The sequence below is a fragment of the Manihot esculenta genome, chromosome 4 (assembly GCF_001659605.2).
Source record: "Manihot esculenta cultivar AM560-2 chromosome 4, M.esculenta_v8, whole genome shotgun sequence".
NCBI lineage: Eukaryota > Viridiplantae > Streptophyta > Magnoliopsida > Malpighiales > Euphorbiaceae > Manihot > Manihot esculenta.
The window spans coordinates 2,479,062-2,496,574 of record NC_035164.2 but is presented as its reverse complement, the minus strand read 5'-3'; the positions used below and the strand labels follow the sequence as shown (position 1 = coordinate 2,496,574).

The 17,513-nt window shown below is 26.9% G+C and overlaps 1 protein-coding gene across 2 annotated transcripts; it reads left to right on the top strand.

The window, feature by feature from the left end:
• The first annotated feature begins 1,446 nt into the window (after positions 1-1,446).
• Positions 1,447-6,066, top strand: LOC110613486 (double-stranded RNA-binding protein 2). 2 transcript variants are annotated; one of them, XM_021754641.2, is made up of 3 exons: positions 1,447-1,968; positions 4,224-4,443; positions 4,916-6,066. In XM_021754641.2, exons 1-3 carry the CDS (start codon positions 1,723-1,725, stop codon positions 5,842-5,844), a joined length of 1,395 nt encoding a protein of 464 aa, XP_021610333.1. In that variant the 5' UTR covers positions 1,447-1,722; the 3' UTR covers positions 5,845-6,066. The 2 variants fall into 2 exon arrangements, with proteins under 2 accessions (XP_021610333.1, XP_043812014.1); XM_043956079.1 differs by having other exon boundaries at positions 1,831-1,968; positions 4,141-4,443.
• The last annotated feature ends 11,447 nt before the right edge of the window (positions 6,067-17,513 follow it).

Sequence of the window (17,513 nt, the reverse complement as noted above, 5' to 3'; positions counted from 1 at the left end):
TCAAGATAATTGTGATAACAGCAATACTTAGGATGAAATCATAAGTCTCTCTAAAATTTAATTTTTATGCAATTAATATTGAAAATAGATAAGATAAGAATAAAAAAGTGAGAAAAAATAATAAAAAAAAGGGTGGTGGGGATTGAATTTGGAGGTAGATGTGATGAAAAAATTGAATAGGGAATGGCACTTTGGGTCCCCAAACGCGTTTCCTAATTAATAAAGTTTTAAAAGCTTTGTAAGGCCTTACCATCGGTGCTTGCCACCTTTCTCTCCTCTTTCCTTTTGATTTGACACCATTCTTCATTAATCATAAAAACTTAATTATTAATTAATGCCCACATTCTTATTATTAAAAACCTTCTAAATTACCATATACTCCTATTTTTGTTATTTTAAATCATTATTTTTATTGAAGTGAATTTATATATTAATTATGATATAAAAAATAAAAATTTCAATATTTTGAGATAGTTAAAATAAAAATATAATTATGGAACAAATTTTATAAAATAAAATAATTTTATATTTATAAATGAAAGTAATATAATAATAATGTAAAAAGTATTTTTTTTTGTTGTATTTAAATATCTCATTTAAGAAATTTATAGACCTCTTTAGACCAAAATTTATTTAATTAATTACGCAGATTTTTGATATTTATTTAAAAATCGATTTTTCTTTTTAATTTTTAAATAAATATATAAACGGATCAAGTTGAGTCGAATTTTAAAGAGTTTAAATTTGATTCGTTAAAATTTTTTTAAATTTAAACCGAAATTAAATTTTAATCATTTCGAACAGTAGTCGAATATTAAGAAATTCGAGTGAGTATTAAGAAATTCGAGTCGAGTATTAAGAAACTCAAATTTCAAAATAAGTCGAATATTAAAAAATTTAAGTTTTGTTCGTTTAGCAAATAAAATTAAAAGAGTCGAGTTTTTATCGAGTTTAATATTATATAGTTGACGAGTATGATTTTTAATTTAAAATTAATAAATTTAAAATTAAAATAATTTTAATTAAATAAATATATTTATAAATTAACACATAAATTTATAAAGATAAATTTTTAAATCTTAATAATTTAAATATATATAACTTTAAAAGTATAATTAAACTCTATATATAGCTTTAAGTTTCACTTATGAAATTATATGTAGGTTTAGACTGCTCACAAATTTTAATAAGTAGAATACTATAAAATTTAAATTTAATTTATTTAAAAATTAAATTAAATATAATTAAATTTTTATAAAAATAAATTTCAAATACCTCAGCAACGATTTGATTCACATCATCGTTAAATTTTCTACATTCACAATAAATATATATTAGAAAATTCTTATAAAAAAAAAAAAAAGGAAATTCTCATTAAAGATCACATCCATGCAGCCTAACGTTCAGTTGACTCAAAAAAAACTAAAGCATTAATAAATCCCAAATATTTTAATTAAAAAAATAGAACTAAAAGAACTTCTCCACTCACTGAAATTACTCATTTCTCCTCTCTCTCTTCCATCTGCTCTGCTCCTTCTTCTTCATCCTCTCTCAAATCCCCAAAACAAAACCCTAAAACCCTTGATCTGGCCGGAGCATTCCTTTCCACCTCCGTCCTGATCCCTCAATTCTCTTTCCCTCCACCTCAAATAAACGAAACAAACACAGAGAAGGAAAGCAAGTGACGGAAATTCAACAAGATAGAGAGATAGACAGGCCGAGATGTACAAGAACCAGCTGCAGGAGCTGGCCCAGAGGAGCTGCTTCAATCTTCCGTCGTATACCTGCATAAGGGAAGGCCCTGACCACGCCCCTAGATTTAAAGCTGCTGTTAACTTCAACGGTGAGATCTTCGAGAGCCCCCACTATTGCTCAACTCTCCGCCAGGCTGAGCACTCAGCTGCTGAAGTCGCCCTCAACTCCCTCTCCAACCGTGGCCCCTCTCATTCCCTCGCCGCTCGCATTCTCGTAAGCAAGATACACTCGCTTTTCTTCTTTTCACTAAATTGTTCAATAATTTTTTGGAATTTTTTTTTCTTTTATTGATGCATATCATTGTTCTTTTCCATTTGATTCTTCTTCTTCTTCTTCTTCTTCTTCTTCTTCTTCTAAGCTTGACTGCGAAATGGATTTTTTGCTAACGTGCGCCGGGAGCGTTACTATTTTCCCAGATAACTTTTAATTTTTCTTTCTTTTTTTTTTCTGGGCTTGGTTAGCGTGTTGCTGCAGCACCCATCAATGCCCCGGCGAGTCCGTTATGGACTTGACGAAAATGCCCTCGTTTGTGGTCTCTTCTCCTGTTCTTGCCGTGCCTTGTGTGCTATACTGAGCTTTTATTAACGCCGGCTTTAATTTATTTCGGCTATCGTGCCTGAAGGAGTCAAGGAGAACCAACGGCTTATCTTGCGTACGCGGCTCATTGATGATCGCCGGCCGGTTTTTTTTATAATCGTGTGGACGAGGTTGTCTTGAGGCCGAAATGACCGGAATGCCCTCAGTTCCTTTTCGCAAAGCGCCGTGTGATTTTCATTTTCTTTGACCTTTAACAATAAATTGAATGTCTTTCATATATAATAATTTATAGAAAACTGTGGGAACTGAGGAAGTTTCTACGATGTAGTAGTTTCAGTTTGTCTATATACCTGGAAAACAGCCTTACTTGCGTTGTTTTCTTGGGTGATGAAATTGATTTGCTCGCTGATAGGGTTAGGGGTTAGGGGTTAGTTTGGTCACTTCAAGAATGTGGGTTTTTGGTCCTTTTCCTTTTCTGGTAGAGCCTGATTGGTTACCAAGAAAACGGAACGCAGGGAAAGAATAAAAAAATTTTAAAATTGTTTTCCCTCATTTGAATTTGGTATCTGATACAAGATCTTATACTGGATAAAGATTTAGCTAGAAATTATATTGTCATAAATATATTAACAGCTTTATTACGATGTTGTTTCCCTGATATAGATGCTTGAACAGGGAATCTAGATGTCTTGATTCATGAATTAAGGGGTTTATTGTTTATTGGCTGGATGATCAAATAAGTTAAATCTTTCAATTAAATCATGGGGGTAGGAATATTAGATTATCATGCACCAAGATAGTAATACCTTCAAGTGCCTAACTTACGCCTCTTGCATCGCCAATTTTATTATTTGTCAAAGACTGCGGCACAGATCTTCTTGGACATGCTACATCTATTGTTTTCTCAAATAGCACAATCCTCCCACGACTTCATTTTCCTGCTTGTTTGCAGTCTCAAAGTTTTAGGGATTTTCCCTGCTTTTTACATGTTTAATTTGACAACTTCCTTTTTAAAATAATTATTCTCTTACAATCCTGTCAACCTTTTATTTTGCTAGTTATTATTTATGAGGAAGTAATATGGTAAATTAAAAGGTTAGAAGGATGAATTCAACCATGCAAGGTGAACTGAAGTTAACTAGTGTTTATGAACCATTTGACAACAGTGATTCAAAGAATCCTTCTGATTAGTGAGCTCAATATGACATTCACATAAGATGGGCATTTAACCAAAGAGCTATACTTTTTAATTGTAGAAGTTTTCATATATTATAATCTCAATTGCAATTAAGATTCAGTATCACAGGGGCTTAAGAACTTCAAACCTAACCATAATGACATGGGAAAAGGGGGAATATTTGTAGCCATGTAGCTAACTGCCCAAGTAGGCCAGATTAGCTGAATTTAGAGATTGAAAATTTATTTAGGACTTCTCATACATAATTTTGATTCCTAAACAGTGGATGGTTTTCTCTGAAGGCTCAAGGCTGTCAGTAACCAGAACTGATAGGACTGTAGGTTCTTAGTGCAGTTGAAATGAACTTCTAACTTTATTTTGGTAATGACAGCTGGTATGTCTGCCTTAACTTATCTGAAAAATAATGAAACATATGTGGTGTTCCTCTGTTTTGTACTTCATCTCACAAACATGCTTGCTCATCTTTCATCAATTTAGACTTGCATAAATTTATGTAACTTGCATCGCATAGCATTTTATGATTGTGCCCATTTAGTGGCTTTTTTCTGTATGCTTGCTAGTACAAGTATCTTTATGAAGGTTTAGCTGTGATGTTATATTAGTATGTTATATCTTTGGGCTGTTCCTTTTGAATCTTGTGTTATTTTCAGCCTTCAAGCTCAGCATGAAGATTGTCCATTATTCCTGGCTCGTTAGTTTTGTGATCTTCTTGATGTTAGGTTTCTGTTGTCAGGATGAAACTGGTGTATACAAGAACCTTCTGCAGGAAATTGCCCAAAGAGTTGGCGCTCCATTGCCACAGTATACAACATTCAGGTCAGGCCTGGGGCATCAGCCTGTTTTTACAGGGACAGTCGAGTTGGCTGGAATTACATTCACCGGAGAACCTGCCAAGAATAAGAAACAAGCTGAGAAGAATGCAGCAATGGCAGCTTGGTCATCTTTAAAGCAATGTAAGTCCCTGTCAAAATTTTCATTTTGTATGTATGTATATAAATAGATATTAAGTAGCGATATCTTCTCCAATTGGAGGATGTTCAACAAACCTTTATTGATGTCCTAAGAAAGATTTAATATTTCACAATAAGAAAAGAAAGGAAATGCCACCAATGAGAGTTCCATCTGACTTGGACATGCATGTAACATTGCCCTGCCTTGGTGCCCTGAATTATAATTTTGAAAATTCTTCACAAGCAACCTTCTGTTCAAATATTTTAGATGATTTTTCCTTATTTTATTTAATATGCATATGTTAGTATATCCGGAGGAAGATTGTCTTCTGGAAATAAATAGTGACTTGTCCTGCCTTTGGCACTCTATGCCAAGCCATAAATGTTGGTAAACTTGTCTCTGAGTTGTTAGCATTGCATCTCTGTTAATGCCACTTATGGTTAAAGTGTAAATGTGTGTGTTCTTTATGGCCAGTGGCAAAGGAAGATGCAAGTTCTTCATCTGAACCAGAGAACATTGATGAGATAGAACAAATCACAATAGCACGTGCCTTATTGAATTACCGTCTGAAGGAAAAGATAGCGATGATAAACTCTGGCAACTCCCCAATACCATTTTCAAAAAAGTTTCAAATTCAGAACCCACGGCCAACTAGTCCACTACCTGCCCATGCTACCTCATCTAAAATCCTTCCCTTAATTTGCCATAAGACAACTCCTCGAAATAGACCTACTTCAACTGCAGCAATTGACAGACCTGTTCCCCCCAGACCCACATCAGCCACAACAAACGATAGAACTGTCTCTCCACGACAATCACCTGTTCCAGAACTTTGGGCAACTCATCATCAGAAATTTCCTGCAGCAGGAGCGGCTCCTTATGTCCCTATCCGACAATTTGGGCCACATTGTCATGGCATGGCTCAACCAGTTAGAATAAGAAGTGTAGTGCCTGTTTTCGCTGCACCTCAACGCCAATCACCATCATTCTCTCCTCAGGTGATGCAAGGGCTACCTCAACAACCTCCTCCTGTTACCATTAGGCAAACTTCACTAGCATATGCTGCTCCACCTCCAATTCGAAAAGAAGATCCTATGAATGTTCAAAAGGTTCATCCAGCTGTTTGGAAAGAAGAATCCCTGGCTGTTGAAAAAGATAATCTGGCTGCTCGGAAAGATCATCTGGCAGTTGAAAAAGATCATGCATGTGTTCTGGAAGAAGGATCTCAGGGTGTTCAAAAGGAAGATCCTCTATACATTAGGAAAGAAGATCACCCAACTGCTATTGCTGCTGCTGGACCAAATAAATCACCAGATCAAGTGGAGGAAACTTGGAGCCTAGCTATAGATACTAAGCTGAAAGAATATGAGACAATACAAAGGGTGGAACAACTCAAAATCTGATCATGGCAGGGGAAGAGTTGGATCCATGGAGACAAACTAATGATTTTTACGCTTGTCTCACTTTTGTTGTAGTATCTCCTCTCGTCTTATTATATGAGTGTTTCTATTTCAACCTTTTTTGCTTTTCCTTTCCTTTTTTGCTTTTAATGTTTTCCATTTTGTTCTCTTAGAACTGCAGGCTAAATTAGTATGAGTAGTGCCATATCCTTGCAATTCATTCAAGAGTTTGCTTTATATTAGTAGGTGAATGGCCATATGGTGGTATAAAAATGATGTTGATAATGTTTTCGCTCAACTCAGATAGCCTTGGGATGAAAATAAGTTTTTAAATCTCCAAATGTGAAATGGATATTTGATTGCGCCTGGTAAGATTGGCCGTCACTTTCCAGTAGCGTAGGATAACTCTTGTTATTGTGTTGGTGCTTAGTGATTAGGTCTCTCTTAGAAAATTTATTATTTAATTTTTATATTATTAAAAAATTTATTATTTAATTTTTATATTATAAAAAAATTTATTAAATAGTATTTATATTATAAAAATATTTATTAATTAATCTCTCAATTTGAAATATATATTAAAATGATTTTTAATATGTTTAAAAATTTATTAATTAATTTTTTTATTAATTTAGCCGTTTTATAATGTTTTATTATTTAATTTATGTTATTCAAAAAAAATTATTATTCAGTTTTACAGTTGTATTTTTAATTTTTTTTTTTAATTTTTTGATATGGAGAATATTTTAAATGTTTTAATATATTTTTTAAAAATTAAATGATTAATTAATAAATTTTTTATAATATAAGAATTAAATAGTAAATTTTTTCTATTATAAATGAAACTATATAAATGTTGAATTCAATACAAAGAGATTTTTCATTAAATAAACAATTTGTCCATTATAAATGAAACTATGTAGGTATTTGAGCCAAATACAAAGAGTTACTGAGCCACTGGGTTACAAAAGAAATTGAAGTCCTTGATGGCCTTGGACACTGGGGAATGGGCAATATATTGGATTTTGCATGGCTAAGCAGGCTAAGAACAAAAACAAAAAGGGTTAAGTGCAGTCCAAGAAGCTAAACACACCATCAACCCAGCAAAATCCATATTACAATCCACACCCCGTCCCAGGCTTCAGGCCCACAACCTAGAAGGCACGAACCAACAAAACCCACAATGAACTAAAGCCCACAACCACAACCACAACCCACAATTCATAAGCACAACCCAACCAACCAATCGACACACCCTGTCCCAATGCACCATTCTGCTAGAGCACCATCCACTGCCATCACACGACAGAGCAGCGACACCCACCAAAACAATACGCAGCAGAAGACCCAACACTGTTTTCCAATGACAAAAGACAACCAAAGTTAAAAGAACTAGCCCTGCATGCACCAAAACAGAGGAGGAAAGCTCTCAGGAACAAATAGGAAAGCTCAAAAGAAAATCAATCGCGCAGAAGGAGATGCCGTTCGATTTAAGAGAGCGTGAAATTACTGGATACATCAGTACAGTTTCGAGCAGGCAGTGTCATATCGATGAAAGTTCTCTTCAAATGTGAGCCATCAACCTTCAAAATTAAGTTCAATGAAAAAAACCCTCCTAAAAATTGCAGGAGACTTATTTGGAAGGTATAAATAAATACAATTGGAGCAATTTTAAAAAATTAGATTTTAATTAATAAAAAAATATAAAATGTAATTATAACTAAATTAAAAATATATGCCATTAATTTTTTTTAATAATTAATATTTAATATTAACCATAGTATATAAAAAAATTGTATGTAATAATTTACAATGTTTTGACATTTAGCGGTTTAGGGTGTTGGGATGGGAATTCTATATTTCCATATATTTATTATAAAGCATTCACCATTCGGTCGATTCGATTCAAAACCGAACTGAATCGAGTAAACCGAAAATTGAAATTTTAGTATTTGTGAAAATCAAATCAAATCGATTTTGATCAGAAACTGAATTGAATTGAATCAATCTGATTCGGTTCGGTTTGATTCGGTTTGATCGGTTTTGATTTTTAATAATTTTTTTATTTTTTACACTTTATTTTTAATATTTTAAAATTTAATTAAAATATTTTAATTTTAATATGATTTAATTTCTCTATATTATTGAAAAAATATATTATTATCAAATCGGTTCGGTTTAATTTTTTCGATTTTTTCTGATCAAAATCAAATCGAATCGAAATAATTGAAATTTTTGAAATTAAAAATCGAACTAAATCAAAATGTATAAAAAATTGAACTAAATTTTTAAATCAATTAGATTCGATCGATTTTTTCAATTTGAATCGAATACGGCGTACCGCACATTAAATTGTGAATTGTAAATTCCAAAACCAAGCCCACAATAGGAGGACCAAAGTTTGGGCTCCAGCGACTGGATTTCTGGATCTTTCTTTAAGTTTATTATTTCTTGAACCCCATCTCAATGGAAATGCAAGGTTGCTAACTGCATGATTGCCTCATCAATGAAAAAATTTATAATTATTAATTATTAATTATTAAAAATACTAGCAGTAACTTAAAATTTGGTGAATTGTACAAGTCTCCATGAATTTAATATGAATTTAAAAAATATATTAAAATAATTTTTTTTATAAAGAAATCTATTTATTTATAGTGTAATTCATATAGACGAGGTAAATATTTTTTGCCGACCTTGAATTAATTAGCTGCTGCAAATCACATGCAGGGCAGCCTCAGTAAATAGTGTGGGGGCGGCCCACTTTGGACTATCACTTTTAATTAATTTCGGCTGGGCCCAGCGTTATCATAACATCACGCCAATCTACTTTTATACTCGTTTTTTTTTAAGAAAAAAAAACACACACACGAATTAAATAATAATATTAAAACATAAATTAAAATCATAGCAAATTATTTATTTTTAATCCTTTGTATTCATTTTATTCTCCTATATATAATATGGCAAATTATTTCTACTTTTATTATAATTATTAATTATTGATAAAAAATCATTTTAAATAATTTAAGTTTATTTTTTTACTGATTCAAAATAATTAATTTAAATTATTTAATAATTATTAAAATTTGCTATATATATATTCCTCACCATTTTTGTGAGATTTTCTTTCAATTCCATAAATTGCTGACTCCGTAATCTTTTATCAGATCAATTCGGTTTAAATTGAATAAATTAAAATTTAAAATTTTAATATTTATAAAAATTAAACTGAATCGATTTTGATTAGAAACTGAATTGAATTGAATCAATTTAATTTAATTAGATTCGATTCGATTTGAATTTTTAATAAATTTTTTATTTTTTATATTTTATTTTTAATATTTTAAAATTTAATTGAAATATTTTAACCTTAATATAATTTAATCTCTCTATATTATTGAAAATAATAAACTATTATCACTAATCAATTCAATTTGCTTTTTTTAATTTTTTCTTATAAAAATTTAACTGAAATAATTAAAATTTTTTAAATTAAAAATCAAACTGAATCAAAATATATAAAAAATCAAATCAAAATTTTAAATTAATTCGATTGGATAAAATTTATGATATTATTATATCATGATAAAATTTTTGAATATTGTAATTTTCTAATAACTCTATCTCATCTAGTGTCCTTTTAATTAATTAGGTGAAATACTTTTAATAATATTATTTATTAAAAAAAAAGAAAGTGGAGTTCATCCATAATTAGGGGTAAGCCGTATTCAGTTCAAATCGAAAAAATCAATCGAACCGAATTAATTTTAAAATTCGATTTGATTTTTTATTTAATTCGATTCGATTTAGTTTTTAATTTCAAATTTTCAATTATTTCGGTTCGGTTCGGTTTTTATCAGAAAAAATTAAAAAAATCGAACTGAACCGATTAGTGATAATAATATATTATTTTCAATAATATAGAGAAATTAAATTATATTAAGATTAAAATATTTTAATTAAATTTAAAATATTAAAAAATAAAATGTAAAAAATAAAAAATTTATTAAAAATAAAAACTGATCAAATTGAATTGAATCGAATCGAATCAGATCGGTTCGGTTCGGTTCGATTTCTGACCAAAATCGATTCGGTTTGATTTTTATAAATACTAAAATTTCGATTTTTAATTTATTCAGTTTGATTCGATTTTGAACCGAACCGACCGAATGCTCACACCTATCCATAATAATTCATGAGCTAAGCCTTTCACCTCATTATGAATTATCCACAAAATATGGATGAGCTCTTTATTTTCCTTTTCTAAAGAAGGGATATAAGTTCAAGAGAGTGAAGACATTCAATTTAATCATATATATATATATATATATATATAACAAAAAGCATATCTATCTCTTTTGAAGTTGAATGGTTTGAGCTTAGCCGACTTATTTAAATCCACAGCTCAATCCAACACTAGTTTTGCTATTCACATCATTATTACAATCTTGAACATCAATAAAAGTGAACATAAATAAAAGTTGACAACGAAGCAATTAAATTTAAATTTTATGACAAATTTGAATCGAACTTAATTTTTCCTATCGATAGAGATCTATGATAATTTTTCGAAAATAAAATTTTGAAACATACGACTTTCAAAAGTGTAACGAGAGCTCCAAAGTTGTCACAAAGTTTCATGTTAAAATTTCACCATTTAGGAGATTAATTTTACATTTTAATTATTTTTTTAGATATTTTTATAATTTTACATATTATGATTTTTTCTATTATAAATAATTTTACTTAGATTATTTTAGACTGACTTTTTAATTTTTGAAAAATTTCAATAAGATTTTTTGACTTTTAATCTATCGTTTCTTTTATATCATCTTAATTAAATAACATTAATTAAAACTCTCAACGGAATCTAATCAGTTATTTATCAAATGTCTTTTCCTTTGATAATTTCTTCGTCAACTATTCTAATTCTCCGTCCTATTCGACTAATTTTGATTCGAAACTGTCCATTTCAATTTAAAAATATACATATATAATTATTTTCCTTCAACAACTTTTTCATCAACTATTCTAATTCTCTATTCTATTCAACTAATTTTATTTCGAAACTACAGATTTCAATTTAAAAATATACATATATAACTAATTAAAATTAAATTAAGGTTTTTATCTAAATTTTGAATTGTGTTAAAATCTCAAATTTTTTAAAAATATAAAATTGATTCAACACTCTCATACTTTGCATGTAAATTGATTCAAATCAAATTGATAGAATATGATCTAATTCAAGATTGATTTAGTCGATCTCTATTAACACTCTCACATATTGTATGTATGTAAATGACATTATTCGACTAATTTTAAATAAAAAATATTAATTTCAATTAAAAAAATAGTAAATTATATATAGCTAACCATTATTATAGAAAAATTTAATCTAAATTTTTATTTTAGTTCAATCATATTGAATTTGACAATTAAAATGTACAAAATTTCTTCCATATCAAATTCAATCTAATTCAAAGCTGATTAATATAAACTCGATCAATTTTCAATTTCAAATTATATCAATTTAGGAATTATTTCGAGTTTATAGTCGAATCAACCATATAATACACAAAAAGGAAATATCATTTGAATTTGTATATGATCAGCAATCCATGAAGTTAGGGATATGGGTGGTAAAAAGCCAGAAATTGAACTTACCCCCATAAGCTTATAAAGGCTAATGATGAAGCAAAGGGTCCTTGTTTCTACAAATAGAAAATGAGGGAGCATCACAATTAGTGAAGCTTGTATGTATGTTGTCATTTCCATTCATTAATTAATTGGTATTGAGACTATGCTTCTTTTAATGTTCTTTGTTCATAAATGAACACTCAATTCAGGACTTGTTTACACAGAATTAGCATGTTGTGTAAGGACCCTCCACTTTCTTTTTTCTTTTTAAAATCTTTATCAATCTTCCTAAATTAATGCTCCCAACATTATTCTGTTCGATACTTTGAACCACAAACATCCAAACCATTTACCCATCTTGCATGTTGATGAGCATTCTATCAATTTAAATCGAATAAGTTAAAAATTAAATTTTAATATTTTTGAAAATTAAATCAAATTAATTTTAAATAAAAATTAAATTAAATTAAATTAATTAAATTTGATTCGATTTAGTTTGATTAGATAAATTTTTTTAATAGGTTTTTTTATTAAATTTGATTAGATCGTAAACATATATCATGATCCTTAAAAAATTTTACATCTCATTCATTATAATAATAAAAATAAATTTTACATCTCATACATTATAATAATAAAAATTAATTCTACATCTCATACATTATGATAAAAATTTTACATTTCTAAAAATAGACCGGTCTATTATTCCGCCCTTCAATTTATAATTAAAGTAAACCGGACTAACCCATGTGTGGGTCCGTGAAAATGGCTTAGCTCAGTGATTTGATAGAAGATAGGAGACCATATCTAGTTATCTTGCAGTCTTACCAGTACGTATGTTGGAAAAATTAAATAGCCGTCTGATAGAAAACAGTACGCTGACATGTCCGTACGTATGGATTCGAGTGATAGAGACATATAATACTGCAACAGAATGGCGATTATACGTTACCAGAATGACAAAAGGAAAACAAATAAAGGAGAAGAGGCGTGATTTTCTCTGACTAAATTTACTCCCATACTGTAAATTCTACTTTTTAAATTTCAAATACTTTTTTATTATTAGGTTCGGTCAGACTGTAAACACGTATTTTGATTCTAAAAAATCTTATATCTCATATATTATTATAATGAAAATTAATTTTTAATTTGTTTTAATGAAAAAACATAATGGTAGAATAACAACTGATTGGAAGACTTAGAACTTACTCATTTACTTGCTACACTTTAAAAAATATATAATATTTTAATTAGGTGTCTTTTAAAATATTTTTTTTTAAATTAGAAAATAATTAATATTAGGGGATTATAATTTTAAGTCAAGAAACTTTTCCTTAAAAAAGAAATTGTAATTTTGTTAAATAGAAGGGAGGATTCTTGACTAGTTTTGGTAGAACAACATCCATAACCACCAAGAAAGAGCAATGGCATCTTTATCCATATGTGGGTTAAAGTTTTTATAGTGAAAACAACAGAGCATGAAGAAGATTACAAGAGACTGAAAATGATGTTCAATTTTTTATTTTTTTTTTTAAATTAAAAAGAAAAAATAAATTAAAAAAAGTAGTACTCTTGCCTCCTGCACAAATAATAAGTGTGTCATAGAAGCAAAGGTGGACTTTTGAGTGGGACCAAGTCTCCACTTCAACGACACCAATCCCCAAAAATAATGCCACGTCAGCGTTCTATTGATTTACGCAACATTCTTATTTTAATTTTTCTGAAAAGATTTTGTGCGGGTGTGGATCTGGCCCAGACAATATGGGCCCACATGATTGAACCTAATGGATGGGGCCCAATAAGAGGGATTAAGGAAGCACTGCAATTATTCCTTTCCTATGAGAAAAGCAATGGCTCATGTCAAAAGCAGATAGCAACCCTCCACCCATTAGGAAGAAAGGTGACTATCAATAAATAAAAATAAAAAATAAAATATATTTAAAAAATATATATATATAATAATGTCAATAATAATAAGAAGAGGGGACAAAATGGAAGGATGTTAATCCCATCACCTAAAGTTTTTTTTTTTTTTAAAAAAAAAAAAACATTTGACTTTGTTATTGCTCATCATTTACAATTGATTGTAATAAATTATAAAATATATTATATTTTTTAATTTAATAAAATTTTTGTTAAATTTTATTGATTGTTAAATTAAAAATCCTTCAAAAATAATATATTTTTGAATTTAATAAAATTAAAATATAAATATTTATTTTTAATAAATTAGGATATAAATATTATAATTGTATTATATATTTAAGAGTTTATGACCATTAGATTTTATATGCTCCGAGGGAGGCCGAAACTAAGAGAATAATGCTGATCTAAAATCTATCAAACCCTTCTTAAGTTAACCGATCCAACATCTTAAGTCCTGATTTAGACATGCGGAACAAGCCGAATCCACCACAAGTCCAAGTTCCACTAATCTAGCCCGATGATGTAATGTGAAGGAAAATAATTGGTCCAGTCACTTCGCAATTCTACTCACATGCACGCCGAGAAATTAAATAATCGTCTGGAGTATAGAGGGTTCTGACACATCCGTACGTACGAATCTAAATAATAAAAACAGGTGGCACGGTAGCAGAAAGACAGTTATACAAAAGGAAAATGGATAAAAAAAATGAACGCCTTCTTCTCCGATTAAGCTCACACAATCACTGTAAAATTATTTTTTTAAATTTCAGAATATTAAGAATATTTTAATTATTTTAAAAATAATTAATTAAAAATTAAATTAAAAAACTACAAAATTATAATATAAAGATTAAACTACTGAATATTTGCAAATAGAGAAATATGTGGGTTAATTTTGGCATATTTTGAAAATATAAATGCAATTTATCTCTTTTCTAAGTTAATGGTTGATTATAACCTAATCACCTAATTATTTATATTATCTATATATTTTCATTTTTATTTTTTATATGATTTTTTAAAATAGAATTAGATCCTAATTAATAAAAAAATATAAGATTCACATATATTTAAATTCATAAATTATAATAATTAATATAAAAAAAAAGTAGTAAGAAGATTGGTAGTGGGTTTTAGCCAAGTGAGTGGCAAATCAAGAAAGCAAGATGGGTAAATCTTGAAAGATTGGGAGACAGAATTTAATGGAAAAAATAATTAATTATATAATATTTGTTTCTTAATTTGAAAACTAATAACTACACTAATTACAATGCCATGTGTCATAAACCACTTAATAAATACTTAATGTTGTGTACCATTAAAATATATTTAGAGATAATCCGTATTTGTTTGAAATAAACAGTTGATCGAATTGAAATAATTTAAAATTTTAGTTAATTTAATTTTTAAAAATAATTTAATTTTTATTTTTAAAAAATTTAATTTAGTTTGATTTTAATAAAAAAATTATTTAAATTAAATCGAATTATTTTTTTTGAAATTCATGATTTGAAATTAAAGAAATCAAATTTGAAATCTATCAAATATAATAAATAAATTAATAAGAGTATAATTATATTTTTTTAATAAAAAAATTATAATTTATAATAAATAAATTAATAAAAGTATAAAATATTTTAAAAAACATTTATAAATTAATTATTTTCTTAAATATTCAAATAAAAGATTACGTTGAAATTAAAACGGTCATAGTTGTTTAGACAAAAGTAGGAGCATTAATTTTGGTGTGCTTAATTTATACCAAGTCTACTTATCTTGTATGGAAAATTACATTTAAGTACTTTTTTTATTATTGTGTTTTTAACATTATCCTTGATTTAATGCCAAATTTTTCATTTGTGTGATACATTTATTAGAAGTAATAATTTTTTTTATCAACTAGATAAAAATTGACATATTCTTATTTTATACAATTTATTATGGATTATAAATTAAATAGTTCTTATTACATAATTATTTATATAATTATAAGTCTGAGTGAAATAATAAATTAATGATAAACTAACCACTCAACAAGTAATATTATTTATAATTTAGGACAAATAGACACAAGAAGAGTGTGAGCATATAGCTAGGGGTGAGCATTCGGTCGGTTTGATTTAAAATTGAACTGAATCAAATAAATTAAAAATTAAAATTTTAATATTTATGAAGATCGAATCGAATTGATTTTGACTAAAAATCGAATTGAACCGATCTGATTCAGTTCGATTTAATTCGGTTTGAATTTTTAATATTTTTTTATTTTGTACAATTTATTTTTAATATTTTAAAATTTAATTGAAATATTTTAATTTTAATATGATCTAATTTCTCTATATTATTGAAAATAATATATTATTATCACCAATTGATTCGATTCGGTTTTTTTAATTTTTTTTTCCGATCAAAACCAAACCAAACTGAAATAACCAAAAATTTTAAAATTAAAGTCTGAATCGAATCAAAATAAATAAAAATTTAAACTGAATTTTTAAATTAATTTGATTCGATCAGTTTTTTTAGTTTGAACCGAATACTACTCTTTAAATCAATAAAGTGTTTAAATATATTAGAAATACAATGTGTCAGGTTCTTATTTATATGATGTAAAAATAAGGTGAGCGTTCATCAGTTTAGTTTAAAATTGAATCGAATCAAATAAAATCAAAATCAAAATTAAAATTTTAATATTTATAAAAATTAAATCGAATTGATTTTGAATGAAAATTGATTTGAATCAAATCGATCTAATTTTTATTTTTTATATATTACTTTTAGTATTTTAAAATTTAGTTGAAGTATTTTAATATTAATTATAATCTTATCTCTCTATATTATTAAAATAATATATTATTGTCAGTTCGATTTTATTAATTTTTTCAATAGAAATTAAACTAAATTAAAATAATTAAAATTTTAGAAAATAAAAAATTGAAAGAAATAAAAAAATAAAAAATAACCAAATCAAAAAGAATAAAAAACGAACCAAACCGAAAAGAATAAAATCAAACCGAATTTTTAACTTAATTTAATTCCGTTGATTTTTTCGATTTGAACCTAGTATTACTCATTTATATATAAAAAATGACTATTATTATAAATGCATAAAAATAGAAAATTATGGATATTATTATTAATATAAAATTAATAATTTTTTTTTAAAATGAAGATTGGAAAAATAGAATTTGAGATCTATCAAATTTAATGAGATGCATTTACCATCAGACTAAGAGTAATAAATTAACAATGGTCACTTATCATATGGTTAAGAATTTAAAGTTGTATCCATTAGTTTTTTACTTGTTATTATAGTGGATAATGTTATTTTTTAAAGTATAAAATTAATATCTTGTATAAAAATTAATAATTTTAATTTTTCTTAAAAAATAATTTTTTTTATGTAAGTATAAAAATAGGAGATTTAAAAATTAAATATTAATTTTTGTACGTAATTAAAAATTAATCTCTATGTTTAGGAGTCCGTTTAAATTGATTTTTATATGTATAAAATTTTTTATACTTAACTAAAATTAAAAATTAATTTTATACTTATATATTATAATTGAAATCTATCTAAATTGATTTTTATAAGTATAAAATTTTTTATATTTATAGAATATCAATTTTTTTATTTTAAAAATTAAAATTATTTATAATGATAATAAATATAAAAAACTGTAATGGATAAAAACTATAAATTCACCAATTTTTAAAAATTAAAATAATAATAAATCAATTTTTTATTATTAAAATAAAAAATATTAACTAGTTAAAAGAGTATTTTAATTATTAAAAAACATAAAATTTATAGTAATGGTCAAATAATTATAATTTATACTTTATTAATGAAAATTTATTTTATTATTTTTAATATTTTTAAATTGAATTATATTGAATATTATTTTAAATTATTTTAAATATTTTATAACTAATATATTTAATAAGATTATTTTATTATCAATAATTTTAAAAGTAATGTTAAATAGTAAGTATATTAACTAGATTTAAAAAAAATTGTTTGATAATAATTTTAATTAAAATAAAATTAAGATAAATTATTATTATTATAAAATTATTAATAAAAAAATTAAAAAATTGAA